A 24420-nucleotide genomic window follows, 5' to 3' on the forward strand; every position below is an offset into this window, starting at 1 on the left:
TTAAGAACGTGGTGCTCAATCGCTGTATAACAGGTATCTCCACTAAATGCCATGCACTATATAAACAGAATCATACGCAGCCGTATTCTAATAGTGTGGTATAACGTAGCTAACCATATAACTAGCACATGAGGAATAAGGACATTTGCTTACACATTTTCGGATCACCTTATAAACTTACTACGGAACGGTACTTTGTAACATAAGGAACAAGAAGAAGAAAAAATTGCGTTAGCCACGGCAATAATAAAAGTGATTTTTTGTTTTATTTTTGACTCTGGCTGAATATTTGTGCTTTCCCAGAAGAAGGCAAGGACTCAGTATACTGCTATTGAAAGCTCTATTAAAACCGCGATATCATCTATCATCTGCAGAGCTCGTGTCCACTGACAACTCGTTGTCACTCGATGCCACGGTGCCAACAATTGTCAGCATCATGAATGAAAGTGACTCAAGCGACACCATTTCTGAAGCAAGCTAACGAATTCGGGATCTTGAATACTTTGGAGGGCTTCTTGTAATAGTTCATGGCCTTGATCGTCCTTAGCAGAAACATTTGTATGTGGAAGCAAGAAAGAAATCTCGTTCAGGTCTCGTGATCTCCCAGTCTCTTTTGGACGCAGGTTTGGATCACTCCCTACATAAAACATTCGAATGCGGTCGAGCGCTTCACGAAAACAGGCATCTACTGCCCTGACATTTGAGTGGAGAACCATAAGTTTCAGACAAGGCGTACTAAAATCGCACACGAATGACAGCAGGGAAGGCGTCAATAAATTCGCAGCATCATAATCACAAGAATATGGCAATAATGTCACCAGCCCTTCTCTCATATAATTTTTTGCACACATTCGCGTTGGTGAATAGCCTAGCAAAGTAGGACTGTTCACATGAGAGTGAGGAATGAGGAATCTCAGAACATTCATTTTCCCTGTTTCACAGGCGGAAAGAAAGCAGCACGTGAAACCGAGCCTGTCGCGCATATTAGGGAATGAGTGGGGAAGAAGGAAATTCACGATATCAACTTCATCACTTTCACAGGCCCGGTGTAGAGGTGTCCTTCCATCCTCGTCACGGGAACTCATTCTAGAGCGGATTAATAACAACTTTACAACGTCCAGGTGTCCATTCGAGGCACAGACATGCATGGGCGTTTCTCTATCCACATTGATCACGTCCACTGATGTATAAAAAGGAATGAGAAGCTTCACCACATTTGTGTGTCCCTTCCACGCGCTCAAGTACAATGCAGTGTTCTCTTTTTTATCTGTAAAGCACACGGATGAAGGGGAGAGGTGAAGTTCCACAGGTTCCACATTACCTTCCCGTGCGCCGGTTAGCAACTTATTGCAATCGTCGTCGATCATTTCCGTGTCCACATCGTCAAAGTGGGGATCATCGGTGTTATTCATGTATGACCACCTCCGATATACGGCAACAATGCCATCATTTCCTACGCTATATTTTACATAATCCTGCTCACTGAGATTTAAATGTGGCAGTAACATCTTCATGTAATTAATATAATTTTCTTTTATCTCACGTAGCTTCTTCTTGGCCACATCTTGTAGCAGTTTACGGCTATAACGATCATCAGCGATGTCATCTAAATGGAGGAAGAGAAGTTTCAGACACCAAATTTCTTCTTGGAAATCCTTGTTCATCCACACATACACATAGCTTCTGCTGATCCTCTGTGCATGCCTAGGGTCACTGTGTCGCAAATAAGGCCATAGAGTTTGCATCACTTTCCGTCCACCACGTCTCGCCCAAACGTACAACGGTGATGAGCCGAACGTTTCAGGTGAGTTCACGATCGAGTGTGGGATGAGACACCTGACAACGTTGGACTCCGAACTCGACTCATATATCCAACTTGTCAAAGCAACGTCTAAGCACGTTTGTCCTTGGTAGTTAAGCATGTGCGCATTTGTGTGAGGTAGAAGAAACGTCACAGCTTTATGGGAACCAGAACTCGAAGCCTCATGAAGCGTTGTGTTCAGCCTGATGTGATGTTCGTCATATGTTCGAGTGCGAAGGAGTAACAACTTCATGGCCTCCAAATCATCTCTCTCTGCACATATATCCATCGGAGTGTGTTGCTCATAATCGAGAACATTCGCTGAGGGATAAAGAGGAAGAAGTAGCGTCACAATCTCTGCATCTTCACTCAAGTGCAAAGGAGTTTGAAATTTTCTATTTCTCTTGTTAGCGGATAAATGTGCGAGGTAAAACTGTGTTGTCTCCAGATTTCCTTCATTCGCACTAATGTGCAACATTGTGTTTCCATCCTTATCAAGAATTCCCGTATCGCAGTAAGGAAGGAGCATTTTACAAACAGTCTCGGATTTTGCGTAAAAAAGGACAGTTCTATTGCTACTGTCTGTAAAACTATCAAGGTTTCCAATTACCGAAGACTCTGCAGAACATCTCAAGCTTCGTTCGTTGCGTGATCCTAATTGGTCCATGATGCCTCTGTCTAGGATTACGGTACTCTCTTTCGGGGAGACATAGGTCAGATACACGTCTAAAACGCCTCGTAGGTCATGTCTCACAGCCGTGAATATTGCTCGTTCAAGAAAATGTCTCTGTTCCTCGAAGGTTTCACACGTGCGTAGATTTTTGGTAGAACGTTTCACTGCTTCCTCACTGCATCGAGCGCATAACACGTTAAGTCTGTCTCCCGCAGCCGAAGTCTCAGTCCGCAAGCCTTCCATCCACTCTCCAGCGTATTTTGCGTCCCATGGAGACCGCAGCTCTGCGTATCCAAACGGTGACAGTTGAAACAAATCCTTCGTGATTAGCTCATCATCCATCGGAAGCTTCTTCAATGTTGCTTGATCAGAATGCAGGGCTCCTAAGTGCACTGGCGTCCTTTCGAGCTCATCGACTTTCAGCATATCATCTCTTTGGATATCGAGCTGCTCAAAATATGAAGCGTTATTGTTCATCACAGCAGAGTGAAGGGGAAAGGACTCCGATGCCAGTGCGTCGAACAACATCATTACACCGCTGTATTCTTCTTCACGGTACAGATTGACAATGACATCCCTCAGGTCTAAATTTTCTGTTACTTTCGCTTTCTTCAGTAAGTAATCGGCTGCAAAGAATTCAGCGAATGTCTTATGAACGAACTCTGGAATTCCGTTGTTCAGACCATTCAGAAATCCTTCTTTGAGACAATTATTAGCTGCGTCCTTCATTAAACGTCCTTCGGGCTCTATATTCTCTAATTCGTCTTTGTTCAATAAGTATTTCAAGGTTTCCTGAGGGAATATACACTTCATAGCGAGGAGTTTATGGTTTTCGTAAAACTGAAGCGCTGCGGAGTCATTCTCCTCTTGTACGGCGTGTAGGCGGAGATTTTCTTTTCTTTTTTCAATTCTGAATACAAGGTGCTTGTACCACACAAACAACTTGTACACGTGTACAATATATAAGTTCTTATTCTTATCGGCTGATATGTTTGCACGTTTAAGTAACGAAGAGTAATCGTCAGACTCTGCAATTTCCCCATTCTTCATTTCAAAGATCATACGAAGCAGGAGAGGGGTTTCTAGGATTGTCTTGTTTGTCTCCTTCAAGTTCGTGTGCAGTCGCTGGAACAGCTCGGAGGCTCCAGTATTTTCATTGGTTGAATGAGCTGTTCCCTCATATTTTCTAATGAACTCCACCTGATTTTCGTCTGAAAAAGGAAGGAGTTCATATGACACCGTATGGAAAGCATCTTGTGCATGGGACTTAAATACAGTGCGAGTAAACATATATATCTTGCAAGCTTTCTTTTCAGATAGAAACGATGTAAGCTCCGAGACGCACTTGCGGCATTCCTCGTTCACTTCATCGAAGGCATCCAAGATGACGACAATCTCGAAAGGGCTTCCGTCGTTCAAACTTTTCTCGAACAAAGCGAACTCTACACCATCTTTCTGTACTTGGCATAGATCCGCTAGATATCTGCACATATCCGCTTGACTCGGCGACGCTGTTTTAACAGATGCCATTCCCTGAGGAAGGTCGACGTAGAGCACCCACCGGTTTTTATCTCGATTTTTTACTTCTGTGCACAAGCGCTTTGCTAGAGTACTCTTTCCCATACCTGGTGCACCAGAGACTATGACAACCTTCTCGTTTACGTTCAACAACGCGTCCTCAGTGTAATTCTCACTTCCAGTCATTAGAAGGTGACTGAGACGACCATTTGATTTGGTCCACAAGAATCTCTTATGAGGTTCGTCGAACTTTAGCAGGTGAACTACTTTGTTTCGGAAATGACCATCTTCCAGGAGAGCTTCGTAGTCACGTGGTTCTTGGAGGAGTACGAATTTCTCGAACTTCGTTAATTCCCCCTTGGCTTTTGGCTCACAACCACGAGGTAGAAGTGTTGTGGCGTGATTGTGTGGACAGCCCAGAAGTGCGAATGCCTCACTGTCGTCTTTTAGATTGCATTTTTTTAAGTCAATTTCCACGGATCTTCTACACTCTCGTTCCACATAATAGTTCTGAACACGTTCTTCCAGTTCATGAAGACGAGGTCCCAGGTCAATGTTCCCCGACTCGCACAACCTTAGGAAAACCGCAGTGTCCACGCACTGTAGGAAGTTGTCTATATTCATGGCTTCTGGAAGCACTGAAACATATTGGCCCTGAAGTTTTACGCGAGAATTTTCGAACACTTCTTTTTTGCAGCTATTCGTGACATGCACAAAGCTTGCTTCGTCGATCCTGTGATCTTTGTGTCTCTTCGCAAAGAATGCATCTGCTTGTACTTGTTTCAGCAAGTATTCTTCGCCAGTGTGTTCCACAAGGAAAAGGACTTTTGATTCAGTAGCACAGGATACTTCACTGAGAAGTTTAATCACCTTTCTGACGCCTTCGTTTGGATGGACGGATACTATCACAAATGCACATTTGTAGTCTAGTAACACATCCTGTAGAGTGGAGTCAAATTGGTTCGCCTCGAAAAACAAGTATGGCCTTCCCGTAGATTGCACAGCGTTGTGAACCATTATTTCGAGAAGCCTCAGTTCGGGACCCGTAAATACGTGAAGTGACCCCTCTTTCCAGACACTCTTCTTTAGTGGTTTCTCGAATTGGACTTTGAGATTGCCAGTTTTGAGAGCTTTGTTCAGTCTCGCGTTTTCCTTTTCTATCTTAGTTGCATCTATGGATGGGATTCCATTCTGAATGTATTCCCGCATGTCTGGGATGACATGTTCCTCGAAAAACTTTCGTAGTTCCGGTACTTCCCGTTCCAGAACCCTATTTCCATCGTCGCAACCATATTGGGCCAGTATGTGAGGAATCCGTACAATTAGCTCTTGTTCTTCATTACGGGAGACAGCTTGTTGGATAAGAAGATTCAGCTCTTTTTTCCTTCGTTTTATGTCGTTCACAATGGCTCCGTATTGCTGTTCCTTCTCCATATCCCCACTGACATAAGGCTTGCCATCATTATGATACACTAGGCAAAGTGCCATGTGACATAACTCGTGAATGAGCGTCCCGCTGGTTACGGCTTCTTCAGTGCTGGCCCCGACGAAAACTCTCTGTTCGTTGTAGAAAGTGAGACCGAGGTTGTGTCTATCCCAGCATCCCGTAGTCCGCTGAACGCTTTCACTCTTGAAGTCGAATACTACTTCCAGGTGCGGTGCTGTTGCAGCCACTTTCAGAATATTCCTGTTTAATTCGTCACTGGAGAGGTGCTCGAACATCTTCTCCAATCGCTCATTGAAGTCATCACATCTGGTGACGCTCCGTGATTTGCTTTTCAGATAGTCGATGTAAGAGTCCACGCATTCTGTGGTGTAATACCGCTGTCGTCGAATTTCAGCGCGTCCAAGAGGTGTGACATCTTCGTAACACGATGATTCTCCTGTGTCCTTGAGTAGACATTCACGCGAGACTAGCAGACCATGAATGCGGAAAGCTTTCTCTTCAATAGCTTTGTAGCGAGCAGAGACATCTTCATCGGGGTCTAACCACACTTTCAGGGCAGGCACAGCATCCAGGCACTTCAGAACACGGGTGTCATCTCTGTCTCCTATGGCTCGATGCATTTCCTTCCTGACCTCCTTCCATTCTTCTGACCTTTCCATGTGTAGATCAGGTACGGATGCTGAAGCCATTCTTCTTGAGAAGGAACGAGGAACTCCTGAAATTTTGAGGGGAAATCAGAAATGCAAGCACGTTCATCGAAAGTATTCGTCGAACACAAGTTGGCAAGTATGATCGTTACATAGCATGTTAGAGCTTCGTACTGTTGACACTTCAACTGAACGTAAAATGCGGTCCTCGTGTGGACTGCTGCATTGTTTTGGCGTTGGGACACAAATCAGATTGCTGTGGCGTCCAAGAGCGACATAATGGACGAAAGCCGATTCCACGTTGACGGGGATGTGTCCGTAGCACAAGGACCGGACGGCAGATGCATCATCCCTCAATAGGAAATTGCCAATCGCACCTCTCAAAACATCCAGTGGCACTTGTCAGCAAGAATTTCATCATTGTAACCCTCCGACACTTGAACCTAGAAGTGCGGCGTACGTTGCGGAGGAATAAACTATGTTGTCCTGGAGCTATTCAAGTGGTTGCGACCCTCCTAACATCAGTAATTCCGTGGGTGTTACATGAAACGACATACTGGTCACAGTAGCCAACCTGTATCGACGACGACTGAGTACGCGTGACCCATTTCTTATGCAGGTGTTCGTCACCATACGTCACGAGGTACAGGCCTGGGGCAGTCAGTACCTTGATAAGGTTCACATAGTGCAGCGTTGTCGAAAAGAGGAAAACACACACACACACGACTGCAGTCTTCGTCTGTGTTTGTGGTTTCCTCTTCGTGATTGTCCCTTGTCTGTGCTGTACAGCAATGGGGTAGAGTATCGCCCCCTGGCGATGTTGTTCTGTGTGGGATATTATGTCAATCTCGCCCTATACGTCAACCAACGGGTCATGGATGGCAATTTATACCATCCGGAGTTTTTCGCCGGTTCGACCCCTTGCATGCGAGCACGCTTCCGGCTCATCGGACAGCGATCACGCGACGAACTCTTTGCTATAATGCGTGCCAATGAGTGGGGAGGATCAACCTCGCCGGTGATCAACATGGCAGAAATCGCGAAAAGCGGTGCTCACCATTACTTAAGCTACGTTAGGCGCGCTTGTGTTGTCGGTAGACGATTGAATGCTATTATCGAAACGTCATAACCAAAAAGTGGAGCTTCTCAAATTACGCGCGAAACACCAGGTACCTCTCGCTACGAGCACCGCCATGGGACAGGTTTCTCTTCGATATTGCCCTTCCTCTGGGTGCCTCCTGAGTGGAGCACTCCGCACCCTGCTGGTATCGGGGAAACCCCGGTGCAGTTTTATCGAAAATGCTATCAAATTGCGACCAGCTTGGCGGCACAGTCAGCTTAGCGATTCGCAATGTCGCCGGCAATGTCAATTATGTCACCGGCAGAAGGTAAGTTTCAAACGGAAGCTGGTTTCGAATGCGATGCTTCTGAAGCTTTATGAAAACACACACACACACAGTAAGGAATTTTGAGAAATTTTTGTGATGTTTTGCTATTGGAAGGCATATCCTGGTGGGTATCGCGTTAACTTGAGAATTCCGGATCCCTCGCGGGGTCCACCTTTAACCGCTCTCGCTTGTCGTTAACAGTCTCCAGTCCGTATATGACTAGCACCAAATAAACTTATTGGAGATAAATAACGCAAATTGCACTAGCCGACCACTATTTTTTTTTTCTTTTTTTTGCGCGGGGATGCCGATCCTAGTTCATCCGCTGGTCAATTTAGATGAATTCGTTACATGGATAACAGAGCACTTTTTTTTTGTCGTTGTTGTTCTTCCGAGATAGCTCGAATTCGGTCGGAACATTTCAGCAGGACGCTGGTGGGAGCGAGCTTGGGGACGACTCTCTGACAACATCCGCCACGATATTGGCTGGAGCACAGTTTTTTCCCAGCTATGGAAACCGGTCTGGATCCCTCGGAGCCAGATTTTCTTCATGCTCTGTTGTGAAAGGGACTATTCGCTCAAGATAGACCAGTGCAAGTTGGCTGTGGATTGATTGCCATTGGGTTGGTCCGGTAACGTTCTTACCCCGAAAGAATGAGGCGAAAGACATGCCCCTGAGCCGCCTACGCCGCCAGTCCATTTTTCCTCGCAGCCGCCGTCGCCGCCGCTGGGCTCCTCCAATCTCTGCAATGCGGTTAGTTAATGAAATTTGGCATTTTAGAAGAGAATGGGGAAAAAAACATGAATGGCACGTGACATTTAATTGTTGATAGGGTGTCTCAAATAAGGTGATAAAAAAATCGTATTAAAAACCTCCCTGTCTGAACATGATGGTGTCAACGCTATTTGTCTCGAGGGAGATGTTACCACCTCCGAGACCTTTAGGTTAAATTTTGTACGCGAAATGTTTTCGGGTTAGTCATGGAATGTTTCCGAGTCACCTTACGCTGTTTTGACAGAAAGAGAAAGCACAGTCCAGATTTATACCGCGGTATTCCAAGATACGTTTACTACTACACTCTAAGAAAAAAAGGAGTACTTTTGCTCCTTTTGGGGACGAAATGCGTTGCCACAAAAAAATAGTCCCTTTCGGGAGTACATGCACGCGAGTAAATGAATGTCACAGAGTGTAGACTGCATTTCCAGCGCTGTTGTAAGAATCCCAAGTACATAATTCGTGTGCATGCATGAAAATACCTTGAAGCAAACCGTCAACAGTGATATATCGAGTCATATAAAATCGTGCGCCATACATAGGGCAAAATTTGCGAACAAAGATGCTCTAACTGTTTCTTACTTTGTGTGCCTGGAAACTTGCTACGTTAGCTGAGTTATACAGCCTTATGTCGTCCATTGACCAAGGGCACATATTTACGTAGACTGTTGCATTCAGGAGACTATTCGCGAAGTTCAGTGACAATTTGCAGTCCTGGGGAGTAAATGTGGGACTGAATGTCGGGTTAGGGGACTAAAATGGGGAGTAATTGCGGTCTAGGGGAGTAGAAGCTGCAATTACTCCCCGTTTTACTCCTTTTTACCTTAGAGTGTACAGTGAACGTAGTTCGGAAAAAAATAGCCGTAATTTTACGTAATCTTAAACTTTTAAGTAAATTGTCGGATGCGCTCAGACATGAGAGAGAAGCGAGCCTTCCTTTCTTTTCCAAGCATCTTGTATAATAACAGAAGCCTAGTTGCTGCGACGCAAAATTCTGTTAAATAAGATGGAGAAGGAAACGGGAATGAGCGGGAGGGGAGATAATTTGCGTTCCTCCAAAGGACAATCAAAAGTAGAAAAAAGTAATGCGGTAGTAGTAGTAGCAGTGCAGTACAAAAGTAGTACTATGATAAGTAGTTAGTGTTAGCAGTAGTTGTTAGTTGTATTAATTAGTGAAGCAGCATCCACGAGGACTGCAGCGCATATTTTGTTATCCTCTATCTTCACTCAAACGAGATCTGCACAAGTATGGAAGTTTTCCAAGGTTTTCACCGAAGTAACGTGCACAAATAACTACAATAAATGCTCTGCAGCGTACGTTTGAGGCAGCTTAGAGTCATGCGATTTCGTTCCTACTACAGCTCCTCATGCTCTGTTTTACGTCACCGAAAATAATCCACCACCCATTACTATGTCGGTGCTCTATACGGCTGCATTCGACTTGTTCTGGCCATCTTGTAAGGCCCTGTTCAGCGACTTCACGTCGGGGGTCCACGAAATCCACCATTAAGAATAAACGTTTAAGAAAAAAACATTCCAGAATAATCCGCTTAAAAAATACAAGGTTAAAAATATATCTCCTAAAATAAACCGCTTACTATCCCCGCTTAGACATCACCGTTTAATAATCCACCATTAAAAATAAACTGTTTCAAAATCCCCACACCGACAAGCACGGAGGCGGACTGATTGCAATTTACGAAGGGTTATATCATGTTATGTTGCGCTAGTTTAGTTTCGTTTCGGTTAGTTTGGGATAGTTTAGGCTATAGTTTGGTCCATTGAGGTTAGGTTAAGCCCCTTGCTTTCAGTTCACCTTAATTTGGGCCATACCACATGACTATAGCAACGGTAGGGTGGATTTGGGGGGATTCTGAAACGATTTATTTTGAACGACATATTCTTAATCGTGGATTCCCTAGGGTTTTTATTTAAAGGGGGATATTTCGGCGATTATTTTTGTGCGTTGATTTTTAAGCGTATATTCTGGGAGATATATTTTTAACAGTGGGTACTTACGCGTTTATTTTTGAAAGATTATTTATAATGGTTTCAAACGGGATACACCCCTTCACGTTGCATATAGTTGGTGAACCCTAGCCTTTATTGATTCCTGATAACGTTGGTGCCAATACCGTTGTTGGTTGAGCTGTGTGGCAGCGTAAAATATTACGTGTGACGCTTACATATGCTTACCACAAGACAGAAAAAAATATGCACGTGTAGCATATAATGTGTGTATATGTATGTACACGTACACCTTGTGGTAGTGCTAAGAAAAGGCCTATCCGAGATTCCCCGCCATTGCTCCCCCCTCCCCGGCCCATCAAAGAACAGATAACCCCCCTCCTCCCCACCAGCTCTGGTGGCATTGTGGTTCGGATTATCGTTTCCCACGCTGAGACTGGGAGATGACACGGGTTCGAATCCCATCGCCGGCTATGCAGTCTAATGTTTCCCCCTTTGTTTTCCGAAGATATTTCGGACGAATGTCGGCACAGTTCACCGTAAAGTCGGTCCAGGACGCACACTAACACCCCCTGTTCCTCACTCCTTCCTGCTGTCCTCTCTCCATCTGTCCACGTCTGTACGCCGCTCATAGCCACAGTTGTTTCGCGGCGTTAACTCGGAATTTAAATATACAACACCCCCCTCCCCCCGGTTTACTTTGTCGCGGGGTCTCCCGATCTCAGTGCATGATCCGCAGCGGTACCAAATGAACGAAAAGCTGTGCCAAAACGGTACACTGACATTTTATTGGAGCTGAATTCCGAGTGAGTTCTCAGGGACAAAAAGTGTCGCACAACTGGAGAAGTTCGCGGCCATGGAAGCATACTTACGTCTCCCTGGTGGTTGGAGTGAGCCTGCTTTCTTGGGTTGAGGGGGGGGAATATTTTCTCGAAACGGGGGGGGGGGACGGTGTTTTTTGCAAATCAATCTTCAGTCCAGGCTCGATCATGCACTGTGACCTGCTGTACTCTGTTCTGAGTGTCGCCCCAGCGAAGAAGCCAAGCTCGCATAACTAGGTCGTCGGAAACGCACGCAATATTTAGTCTTGGGTAAGTTACTTCTAAAAAGTAACTGAGTTGTAGTTATAGTTACTTGCTTGGTCAAGTAACTAGTTACAGTGACTGAGAGAAAGTAACTTAGTTATATTACAGTTACTTTTTATAAAAATGACCATGAGAGGGTGACGCAATAGTTAAAAACGTACATTTCTTTACGTTTACTTATGTGCGATAAAAGTGTTATTGCACTTAACCAGAAGCTGTACAAGTCAATGCGTGGCTCTCCCACAGGGAAAAATACGACATGTGTACTTACGTAAACAAGGATCGACATTTATTCGAGTAACTAGTTACATTTCGCTGCTACATTCACAGAAATAGTAACTAGTTACAGTTAAAAGCTACTTTTCTGGAAACGTAACTAGTTACTGTAACTACTTAACCCCAAAAGTAACTAGTTACAGTTACGTAGCTTAGTTACTACCCAAGACGGGCAATATTGTCGTGGCTTCTCTCGTCAAGAGCGGATATCCAGTGGTCAAACATGAGCGGAATTCTGGAGGTCGTTATCGCCGACACTGAAGCCTCAAACTTGAATATGAATTCAGGGGCACGAACTGCTCTTCGTCTGCTGTACTAAAGCCATCGGGAAAGAGAACTCGTGCTGAATGGATTCAGTATCTTGCCCTAGCTCTGGAGGAAATACTTCTCAGACTTAAGCTTGAGAACCGAGATATGAAAACTAATATGCCTTTTGAAACTAATATAAAGGAGGACTCGAGCTGTGTCACAGGGTTCTGCGCAATACGCCTCGACTGTGCGGTGCGCCATGAAAGCGTGGCATCCGTGTATATGACGCGATAAACGCGGGCGCCGTGGCCTTTAGTTGGAGTGAGTGGACCTGACGGTATAGAGTTTGGCCCTCGTGCACAAGTGAAATCGGGCGTGGAAGCGAGGATCATGTGAGCATTATCAGCGTGAGGCATCGAGAGCGTGGCGTACCTCGCATGAAAGCGTATTTATGAGAAGCCTCCGGGTCTGATGCCACACGCCTCCTAGTGGCGCAACATGGCGGGCACGGTCAGAGCCATTTATAGAGAGAGTTTGGCCATTAGGAGGAGCCTAACCTAAAGCGCGTCATGCGACGTCACGGCTGAACGACCTCCCTCGTCGTGCTCCATTGTTATGCGGTCGTCAACCGGTCGCTGACGCCATATTGATGCTGATCGTTGTTTACAATCTAAGGTGAGAAGACACGTGCGAACTTCTTGCTTGGAAAGCCTTTCGTCCTTGAACTCTTTCAGTTCGGCAACAAAGCCCCCCTTATCACTTACGCCAGTGGGTCATAAGCAGGTTATTCCTGTAGATTACATTCATCGCGACCACGAAGCTGTCGAGCAGCTGGCGGACAGCATCAATATGGCGCGGACTAAATGGCTGATAAGCGGATTCCGCTCGGATTCAGGCTTTTTGGGCTACGCAACGACGACCCTGATGTCAAAATAAGCTCCTCCCATGAGGCGGCAACAGATCGAAGAATGGCCAAACTCTCTCTATAAATGGCTCTGGGGACGGTGTGGCGTCGTTTTTTGTTTCTTTTCTTATTTTGCCGACCGCTTCGCAACCCGCTTGAAACGTGTCGCGACCCACAGCTATAGGGAACCACTAACTTAATATATCTACTAAAATATATCTACTTTCACGGACCACTGCACGATGAGCACTAGCGTGGTGCGGCTGATCACGGACGGTTGCATTCGTTTCTTAGTTCACAGGCATAAGGATGTAAGCCAGCATTTTCTTGTTATGAATCGCGCCACTTAGCCGTTTCAGTTATTTGCACTTTTGTATTTTAGTTATTATACTATTTGAGCTAAATGCCCACTGCGGCTGTTCTAGCATTGTCCCCTTCCTCGTCCGTGACACGTATGCAAGTGGGACCACATCCTCGACGGAGCGACCGTAGCTGAGGGCGCTCTGTCCAGGTAGTGGGTCGGACGCTTCTTTTACCAAGGCAGATTATAGGGCATGTTGCGTAACTATACTAGAGTTTTTCCTGTGATCCAGGTACCATAATTGGTGACTTCGAGCTCGTATAACATCACTGAAGCTATGAAGCAGGTGGGCTGGTGCCGTGTAGTTTATTTATGTCCCTGTGTCTCAGGGTTGATTATGAATGTACTACATACTACTGTAAATTTGGTTCAACAACGAACGTGTTAAGCAACAAACTTTTGTCCGAAATAAATACGATGTGCAGAATACTATTGTTCTCGGTCCTGTGCTCTGCATCCCTTTTATGTACGTATGAAGACGCCGTGCAGTTCAGTTTCTATAGGCACTGTTTTTAACGCTAACTGTTCGCACTCACGAGATGTTCAACAGCGAATAAAAATAATTCCGTGAAACAAAACTTATTCAAACAACAAGCCCTCTGACGCAAGGAAATACGGTTAGCCCGTCGCGTCTGTGGACTACGAAATGCGGAGCAAATTAGTATCGCTTAAAGCGCGGAGCTGCTTTGAAGACTGGAAGTAGGCAAAAAGGTTCTCAGTCCAAATCAAACTCGAAACTACCTTTCAGACAAATAGACAATGTCAGAAACAGAAAACAATATATTGTCCTGTTTTGGCTAAATACAGGCACATGAATAGCCAACTAAGCGCGTAGGAGCACTGATGGCCAGTAGTTAACTACATGTAATTAAACTACTAGTTAAACTACGTGACTGTAGCTAAAAAGTAGTTATCAACTACTTGCAGAAATGTAGTGGCAACTACTAGTTAAACTACTATTTCGAGTGGTTAACTACAGTAGTTAGGTTACTGAAGGCACCAACTATTTCCGATTTTGCCGCAAGCTTTACGGCACGTTTGTGCTTCCGACCTTGAGCTACTTGTTTGACAAGAACGAAGGTGCAGAGCAATTGTGCCGTGCATGTGTACTAAATCTGCACTTTTAATGCTTGTCTAGAGAAGCTTCATTTGCTGCGAAATAATTCTGCAACTTAGTTTATCGCGTAGGCACAGAAAGAATCTCTCCGCAAGCCTTGTATTTGACAATCGTAGCAACGGCTTTAGTCAAAGCTTGTCATTGCTTGTGATTCGTGTTTATCCAGCAGCTGGAGCGCCCTCTACCAGCCACGTGTTAATATTTGGGGAGTAACTTTGGGGTGGCTCTCCTACTTTCCTTCGGTTAGACTTGTCTTGCTACATGGTATCCACTAAAGCAAAGCTTATTACGATCGCTCAGTACAACGCACCTTTATTTAGTGTCTCTAAGTTAGACAATGTTACACTGCGCGTTCGTCATTTTTTGTAATGAAACATGTATCAGACGCGACAAGCTTGCCAGGCAAACCTCACCGAAATTAAGGAGGAGTCGAATACTACTTCCAATTTCTCCCGTGGATTCGATATTTTTACGGTTGCTGTTTCTTTTTATTTATTCATCTATTTATTTTGTTTTATTTTTTGCGGTTTTGTAGTGGGTTCTATTTTTTCTGGTTTCTGATGGATGGGTTTGATGTTCTCTTTTGATACATTCTTCGTGGAATTCGAGCGTGAGGTGAAATTGCGGTGCTACATGGTCATCCTTATAGGAAGGGGCCGTAATAAATAATATAGTGAGTTTTAGCATACCGTACGCTGTCGCCTTTGCGTGCATCTTGGTTCTGCGCAATGCGCAAAGCCCTGCTTATGTCTTGTGCGTGCAATGAACCACCAACGCTGTCCCTTATGGGCGCAAAGGCGACAGCGTACGTTATACTAAAACTCGCTATTAAGTGTGCAGCAAAACACGCGGAAATCCACCCCTCTCATTACAGGGCTTTCTAAATGACAAGCTAAAAAGACCTTACATAATATTAAGGTAAAGGTGTCGTCATATCTACTGTTCAATTACAGGTCTAAAAATTGCTGTGTATTTCTGAATTTTCGAAATTTCATTTTCGTTTCGAACGTTTCTGCAGAGTGTACTCTTAAATTTGTGCAATGAGCTCTCACAGACATAATTTCGTTGATGTCAGACAGCCACCAGGCCAACGAAACGCCAGCTCCGTATCCGCGGCAATTTTAATGGGAATTTGTTATCACCTGTACCGTATGTGAATAGTTTATGTAAACCCAGTGACCAACGTAGCTGTGACCTACCTCTCCGCGTGTTTTACCTCTGCATATCCACCCCCACCCCCCTGCGTAACCATAATACCATAACCGTTCAACCATAACATAACAATTCAACAAACCGACAACTACTGAGATTACGTGCGTGCGGAAATAGAATTTCGCAAAAGTCGACTATTTTGTCATGGTTCCAAGCCAGCACACATTGCGACAATGCACTGGCACATCTTCAGCACTAGTCGAGTGATGTGCATTCACGGGTCATTGACCCTTTGACAGCCCTACTTTGTCAAAAACATCGTCCAGGAAGTTCATGGGCCAGAAACCGTATCATAACAATCAACAACAAGTATAGAGCAGGAACAGCCGCAACCCAGCCAAATCGCGTAGTCAAAGCAAGCGAGGATACGCACCCTTCACTACCCAACATTTTGCACAGCGCCGGTAGGGGACATCAGAGCCGTTTATAGAGAGAGTTTGGCCATTAGGAGGAGCCTAACTTGAACCGCGTCATGCGACGTCACTGCTGAACGACCTCCCTCTTCGCGCTCTATTGTTGTCCAGTCGTCAACCTGTTGCCGACGCCATGCTGATGCAAAGCGCTGGTCACGATGCAAGGGGAAGACACGTGCGTACCGCGTCCTTCGAGACCTCTTCGTCCTTGAATCCTTTCAGTTTGGTAACAAAGCCCCGATTTCACGGGCGCCTGTGGGCTATAAGCCGGCGACCCTGGTAGATTACATTGAGCGCGACAAAAGTACATGGCGACCAGCCGGTGAAATGCATCAAGATGGCGCCTACCTGCTGGCTGATAAGCGGATTTCGCTTGGATTCAGGCTTTTTGGGCGGTGCCACACCGACCATGACGTCAAAACAGGCTCCGCCCGTGAAGCGGCAAAAGATCAAAAGATGGCCAAACTCTCTCTATATACGGCTCTGGGGGACATACGACGCTGGCTCCACCTGCCTGGTGCAAGGAGCGGACAAGGAATTGGTGTTGATGGACAACGTTAAGTAGATGCAGTTAAACTACATTGCGGTAGTTAAAATGTTGTTTTAACTACCCCCGGAAGAGTAGTTCAACTACTAGTTATCTACTCAATCGCGAAGTAGTTAGTACTGATAGTTAAACTACTGTAGAAGTAGTTAGTGGCCATGACTGCGTAGGAGCACGATCACTTCGGGAATCACACTAGTCACGTTGACATTGCCTCTATATTCATGAACACGCGTAATTGTGATGTTTCGTTTCGTGCTTCATAAGACTGGAAACAAACAGGGAAGGATAACGGACGTATTTTCGTTACTGCTATATTTTCGTTTCTGTTATCCGTTTCTGATACCAGCTTTTAATTTCGTTTCCGTTACGTTTCCGTTACTGTTTCCGGTAACGGAACGGCTGTTACAGAGCTGCGGGAGGACAGACTCTGGCAGCACCCTGTTTTGCCCAAGGTTGCTTCGGTGTCACGCGTACACACTACACGAGTAATTTTACGTCGTTGGGATTCGCACATCGTGCACGATTTTTGAAGAAGTATAGGAGCATGTCTTCAGTCACTCTGAGTCCAGCAACCCAAGATGGCCGTAACCTCCATCCAATGTCGCATTCATAGGCGGCAGGGATGGGCAGTACTTAAATACATTGTAATTAAAATACTATTTAAAATATAAATACATGTATTTATATTTTATATTTAAATACAGACTCGAAAAATGTATTTATAATTATATTTAAATACCAATTTTCGGGTATTTATTCTTGTAAATACTTTATAAATACTCTTAAATACAGAATATACTGACTCATATCTTAAAGTCGCCCTGCATTTGACCTTTCGGGAAGAAGGGCGAGTTTGGGGCGCAATTATGCCGGGTTTGCGCTAGCATGCGCATGCGACAAACCATTTTAGATGGCGAGTTTTTCGCTGTTGTTGCGGACAACGGTCGTGACTACCCGATTACATTGTTCTACGAAGAATCTTCGTCAAATTTAATACAAGCATTTGTTCATCGGCACCTGTGGAGATGCTGTTCTCCTTTGCGAATCTGATTGTACGGCCGAACAGAAGATGCCTAAAAGAAGCAGTCTTCGAGAAATTTCTAATATTAAAATCGCCACGATAATCTAACAAATAAATGCTATTCTTTCTCGCTGATTCGTCCTTATGATCATAATTATTTCTATAATTCCAGATGACATCTTCCTCACAGTATTTATGGTAGTAGTTACGGTATTTAAATACAGTATTTATATTTTGTATTTAAATACTCACGTTGAAAACTATTTATGAAGAGTATTTAAATACCCCTGTCAACAAAGTATTTTGTATTTATATTTAAATACTCAAAAAATGTATTTATGCCCATCCCTGATAGGCGGACGCTCTCGGTAGTACACAATACTGCCATAGCCACGGTGAAATGAAGAAACTAAAAAATAAAAATAAAAAATCATACGCTGTCATCCTCGTGCTATGGTGGAGTAGAGTGCTTGTCACGAGTAGGCAAGCGAGGGATGCACCTTCGATACTGCGCTTTGTTTCCATGCTCTCGTGTAGTATTTAGAGTATTACAGGGAATGGAGTCATTCAAATACAAAAATGAAATGAACAGTCACTGAAATGCCATCGCACAACAGTAATAGCCATTACCCGAATTCAATACCGGTGATAATTTTCGTTTCCGTTTTTGTTTCCGGTAATGGAGGACAGTGGTATCCGTTTCCGTTTCCGTTATCGTTACCATCTCCAATTTCGGTAATATACTGTTTCTGTTTCCGTTACCATTACCGTTACCCTTCCCTGGAAACAAATACAAAAATTGCCGACGAAAATGGCTCGTAATCGAGTTAGAAGTGACAGAGATTATTATAAGGTCATATGCCCTGTGTGGGTAACGCTGCCACGTCGCCAGAAAAGATAAATTTCGAGTGGTCATTCACGTGATGCCTTCGTGGGTTCTTATCGTCTTATCAGTTGTTTTCACCTGCAGGCTACCCAAGGCGAGCATTCCTAGCCAGCAAATGTGAAACTTAGCACTCTATAAAAAAACCTCAGAGGGCAACCTACCGACAGTTGTTCGGATAAAACACCGCAAGAAATCGTAAGTGGTGGACCAGTAAGATTGTTCTCTACTGCGAATGCTACACAGTGCATCGGACGATAAGAGGACAATGATGGGCGTACTATATGGATGTTTATGGATAGTAACAGCAATGACAAAGATTGGATTTAGTCGTAAAATATGAACCGAAAAATAAAATAAAACGAACCAATATGTGGGAAATTTTCGGTGCGAAATCGGCGAAAGTGATGATTTAAATTAATCCAAAGAGAAGCAACGTTATGCGTCGGTGATCACTAGGGTACGTAAGTAACGTTCTGGGAAGTAGCATGCGTGACTTATTGTGAGAGTACACCGTAATAATCAGCGGGCAGTAAAGAAGTAACACGATCAGCGAAGATAGACACAAAAGAATTTGCTCGCTAAAGATACGCCCCCCTACAGTGATTAAAAGCAATTTACGAAGACAGTAAGAACAGTATAGAAATCTCATCCAAACACTACAATACTATATGCAACGCAACATTGGTAATACTGAACAATACACGCATTGAGGATCTCACCTCACTTTAGACTTCCACTGATGATCATGTGAAGATATAGAGATCCATCGAACACCTGGCGAAGTCTGGAGCGACGCTTATGGGAAACCTGCCTATGTAGGAGTAGAAGGCCGATAAGGCGTTATCTGCGTTATCATTCACCGCGTCTTTGTTTGTCGTACGAGTAAGTGTCGCCTCCTTGTGTGAAAATGTGGGTTTAGAATAAAGTTGTGGGTTTACAAGTTTTCTCGTTCTTTTCTTTTTTTATTCCGTATTAGTGTCTCGAATCAAGTCTGGCTATGAGCGGCGTACAGATGTGAACAGATGGAGAGAAGACAGCAGGAAGGAGTGGGGGACAGGGGGGGGTGAGTATGCGTCCTTGGCCTACTTCACGGGGAACGGTGCTGACATTCGCCTGGAAAGTCTGCCGAAGGAATAAAGTTACAAGACTACGTGCAAAGATTAAAGGGTCGGGATGCTCTCATATAGATAGGACTCGTCGTATCGCTTTGTATGCCAGAGTAATGACGGCAACTATCTATTATTCTACTTACCACACTTAGAGGGACAAAAGACCTCGAACACACACCCGTGCAAAGTGCAAACATAGCGGTTGTTTCCATTCCCATTCGCGATTCCAGTGAACTACAGGTGGCGGCCCAAAATTCCGAGATAAGCGGACGAAAGGAGGTCTCCTCGAGCGTCAGCTTGTTTCACTTTCATGAAGAAAAAACAACGACCAGAATAAGAACGAGGAGATTGGGGAGAATGATAATATGAGGTCAAATTTAAAACGGCAAATAGAGGTAACCGTGAAAAAGGATGGTGATGATGATGATGATTCAGGTTTTCTTGGCGCATAAGCAACGAAGGCCATAATGTTCCAAGACAATGAGAGAGAGGGATTTTGGGTTTAATGGCACAAAGGCAACAAAGGCCATTGAGCGCCAAAACTATGGTGAGTGTGTGGGAGATGATGATGGCCAAGACAATGATAAGGAGCACTAAGGAGTACTAGTTAAAAGTAGAGTGATTCATGATTCAGTTAAGACAAAACTGTACAGTTATAGAATAAAAGGACATAAAAAGGTAGAACTACAATGCGTTAGAAGACCAATGTCTTCAAAGAAGCTAAAACCCGTTCCAATGGTAGAAGAGCCTCATCCCCTAGCAAAAGGGACGGATGTAGAGGTGGGTGTGGTAAGTGTAGAGCTCGTGAAAATGGTGAAGTCAATGTGTTTCATATGATTGACGTGTGATAAGCATGTGTAGGACAGACATCTCGTCGCATCGAGCACCCACAATTCGCGAAATTTAGTGGTCGCGAACATGGTCCATGCCCCCGATTCGCGAACAATTAGGGGCGCGAAAAAAAAAAGGGTTTTACAGTAACGATGAACATAACAACGAGTCAGCAAGGAAAAATAGCATTTATTTGTTAGATTATCACGGTAATTTTAATATTAGAAGTTTTTGACTGCATCACTTAGGATTCTTGTGTTCGGCCGTACAATCAGATTCGCAAAGGAGAACAGCATCTTCACTGGTGCCGATGAGCTTGCATTAAGTTTGATGAAGATGCTTCGTACAACAAAGTAATCAGCCGCGACCATTGTCTGCAACAACAGCGAAAAATTGTCCATCTAAAATCCGTTTTTCGCCTGCATGCTCATAGCTCGAACTCTGCGTGTTCTCGGCATTTTAAGGCCGAAGACTTTAGCACCGGCGCAAAGCGCAAAATTCTCAGACGTGGCACCGTGGCTACGGTACCTACGTTTAGTGATCACGAAGTTTACACAGCCTTGCATCTCCCACGAGTGCAAAACGAACACAAAAAAAGCACCAAAAGGTAGCGTCGCAGAAAAGCCACCATCAAGAAAAATTCTCAGAGAGGCTTCTATCCGAACAGCATAATAAAGGTTAGCAGAGCATTGTAATGGCAAACCGCAAAAGAAGAAAAGAAGTGTAAAAGTAAAATAAAAAGGGACCAATACGTAGGAAAACAAAACAAGCAACAGCTGATTTAAAACTGAAGTGCTTGCTTATACAACAAATTCTGTTGGACGTCGTAACAGGTGTCAGTCATCTCTTTGCCAGGAACAGTTTCTTCTTACGGTCGCATTCACCCATTCTCTGTAACTGCCCTGTATGTTAACACGGAGCGCCTCTCACGTGAAACGTAAAGTCTGAACGCGCTTGCGTCTGACAATCATAAACGCATGATAACTGGCCCAACACACAAGGTGCTGCTGCCAAGTTTATGTGTACGATGTACGGCACATAGTTTCACAGTTTTACATGCCACCTACGCTTCAGAGCACAGCCTATTTCTGAGTATTTAGTTTCACAACTCTTAGCTCTACATGAACAGAGAACCTGCGACAATACACAAGCATGTACGCACGAAGAATTAACCACAAGGACCACTCATATTGCACACAGCTGAGCTACAACAGGCGCTCTTCTGGGTCTCGCAAGTGGCGCCCCTGGAGGGCGCTCCGCGCGTAAATACGGCACTTCCGCCCCTCGAGGCGCGGACGGAAGTCCCATAGGCGAACGGGCGAGTGTGTTATGGCCGTGTAGAGGCTAGAGGTGTGCACCGCCGCGCCGAAGCGCCGCCGCCGGAGATCGAGGCCTCGCCGTCGCCGCCGTACCAAAAATGTCGGCGCGCCGCCGCCGCCGCCGCCGATGTTGAAAAATCGGCGCGGCTGTGTAATGTGCCCATTTTACCCACTTTCGATAAACGAATATCTCCCATACCTAATATTTTGTTTGTTTTTCTTTCATCTTAGGTTCCAGGCTTCATTTGTGGCGTTTTTAGCAGTGACAATTTCATCTCCTGATATGCTGTTTATGCTTTAGAGTTTCGTTTCATAGTCGACCCTGGAGGCACACAACTCCAGGAAAACTTGTCATTCAATTCTTGCAGGTTGTTTGCCGGTCATCCACCAACACCATAGCACTGGTCATTATCCATATACAGGGTGTTTTGTTTTTTATTCGTCGCAGAATTTTTGTTAAAAAATAGCGGGACGAAATACATGCCGCTTTTGAGTTGGTCATGCGAATATTATCTCGAAGAAAGTATGTAACTATAAGATCATTAATTACCCCAAATTCATTAATTCTGTAATTAAGGAATTTTGCTTAAAAACGGGATAGCAGAACGGAAGATACTCATCGTTGAAAGCCATTCCATGTTTAAGAAATTCTTAAACGCGCACGTGTGTTGAAATATCCGACGCTGAATGTCGCTATGCAAATGAGCCGAAACAAGAAGTACGCCATTTCCGAGCGCAGAAATGACGCGACTTTCGCCTTATCTGGGTTGGAAAGCGGTCTATCTGACAAACAGATTAGCGCCTACACCAATCAGCTCGATCGCTCCAAAGCACTTGATCCTCTCACGTGGATTGCCCGTCGCTCTTTCTGCGCTCGAAAAGTGCGTAGCAAATAGTGCATTTTGTGTCTGCCGGCGAAAAGCACATAGTCAGAGAGGGTGTTTTCAATCGCGAAATTGCGGGGCTTATAATGCGCGCGAAGCATGGCAGGCTCAACCCACTCGTTCTGGACAAGTTTATACCGTAAAACCCTTTAATTTCGCGAGACCTTAATTTTCGCGAATTTTGCGAATCGAGAAAATTCGAGGAACTCGTGGAGTGCGCGAAATTTAGTTGTTGCGAATATATCCCTACTCGATTCGCGAAAATTTAGGGCTGCGAAATTAAATGATTTTACACTATTTATTCATGATAACTACAGCCTCTGCAAAAATACTGTTCAGTGACGTGGTGGGTGCGCCTTATGTCATATCGTTTGCTAACGTTAGCATATTTATGTGGTTTCCCAAAAAGAGCAACTGGATCAGTGGACAGAGCTTTCACGCGTCGCCGTCCTGTGAACGTTCAGCACTCGCTATAACTGTTACGTGTAGTTGCCATTAAAGGGATGGCTCGTCGTTCTGATTATCTAGCTATGTTGTTTTCTTCAGCGCTTAACGCGCCCAGTCGAAGTTCTTGGGCGACGACCTTCTTGAAGTGCTTTACTATCTCCTAATGTTCCTTTGTGTGTTCGGTTTTCTTTCATAATACTATCCAGTGCTGACGCAGTTGTTTGGTGCAAGGTACAGTAAATGCTGCCACCGTCGCGGTGTCTATGATGGAGAAAATACCCCCGCTCTGAGGTGTTCGTGCGTCCCCTTTGGAGAAGATAACATATTGACAGCCCACGGGGCGCACGCAGATATGACAGCATCGGCGTGACGCCGCCGCCGCCGCCGGGCCTTCAACGTGCTCTACGCCGCCGCCGAAAAAAATGCCCACGGCGCGCACCTCTAATTGCAAGTTGCAACAGAACCGTTCCACGGTGCTCGCTCGGATGGCTCGGATGGAGAACAAAGGAGAATGTGATTTCTGCGTCGTGAGCTGCTTCTGCTAATTTCAGTCTCGATTCTGTTGGCTTCGCTTCTTGGAAGGGTAAGCCAGTGGACCAACTTACAGTTCGAACATGACTAATATGTGACTGAACTTTTCCTTGAAAATTTCAGATTTGGCTTTCTTCATGCTGCACTTCCAATATTGGATCTCGAAATGTCCCGAGATTCATATCGTACCTGATCATCTTAAGAAACGCGGACTGCAGATTGTCATATTGTCTGTCCATTGTGCGATACCTTGTGACATTGAAACATGTGTATACGTGTGAAACACTTCCCGACAGTGTGCTCGAGATGTTTTCCATTATTGTGTCAACCTGGATTAGAGCCCTGCACCATCCGCGGATGGAAGCGGATATATATCCGGAAGATACTTGCGGATTCGGATGAAAATTTAACACTTTCTGCGGTGCGCGGATCGGATGCGGATGGCGCGAGGTCGGATGCGGATACGAAGGCAGCGGATCGGATGCGGACATACCGCGTGCTGTCATTTTTCCACCAGCAATTTATTTGTATTGCGCGCCGACAGCAAGCGCATGCTCGGGTTCACCTTTGACCATGCACGGCGGCAAGACGGGAGAGGAGGCATTCTGGCGTCTCGAACCGCGCGAGCACCGACGAGGTAGCGTTCCACGCGTTCCAGAAGTATCTCCATATCGAGTTTGTTGAAAGGTTTACCTTTGCTTGTCGTCATGACTGAGTTCTTCCGTGACAGCATGGAGGCATCCGAAATTATACAAACATGCTTCCGGCGGTCTTTACGCGTCTTTCGAAACGTGCGGATTTTGCGGATCGGATGCGGATGGTGCGTTTTGCTCAGCGGATCGGATGCGGTGTAAGCTGTTGTGTATGGTGCGGATGCGGATGCCAAAAATCTCATCCGCGCAGGGCTCTATCCTGGATATGCCAATTCAAGGTATGTATTTCCGTAATAAAATAGTGTGTTGCTCAATACCTCATTGTGTGTGTGTGTGTGTTTTATGCACGTCGCGAATG

The 24420-nt window shown here is 44.9% G+C and overlaps 1 protein-coding gene and 1 long non-coding RNA gene across 2 annotated transcripts; one reads left to right on the forward strand and one right to left on the reverse strand.

Moving 5' to 3' along the window:
* Positions 1-249: 249 nt before the first annotated feature.
* LOC135371369 (uncharacterized) lies at positions 250-19100 on the reverse strand. The gene is made up of 3 exons (XM_064605441.1): positions 19008-19100; positions 8120-8218; positions 250-6154 (listed from the first exon to the last, which is right to left on the reverse strand). Exons 2-3 carry the CDS (start codon positions 8172-8174, stop codon positions 435-437), a joined length of 5775 nt encoding a protein of 1924 aa, XP_064461511.1. The 5' UTR covers positions 8175-8218; positions 19008-19100; the 3' UTR covers positions 250-434.
* On the forward strand, positions 19051-24347 carry LOC135371370 (uncharacterized). Its single transcript, XR_010415573.1, has 4 exons — positions 19051-19170; positions 19265-19351; positions 23085-23461; positions 23533-24347. It is a non-coding gene; the product is annotated as an uncharacterized LOC135371370 (long non-coding RNA).
* The last annotated feature ends 73 nt before the right edge of the window (positions 24348-24420 follow it).

Source organism: Ornithodoros turicata, unplaced genomic scaffold (assembly GCF_037126465.1).
Source record: "Ornithodoros turicata isolate Travis unplaced genomic scaffold, ASM3712646v1 Chromosome106, whole genome shotgun sequence".
Lineage (NCBI taxonomy): Eukaryota > Metazoa > Arthropoda > Arachnida > Ixodida > Argasidae > Ornithodoros > Ornithodoros turicata.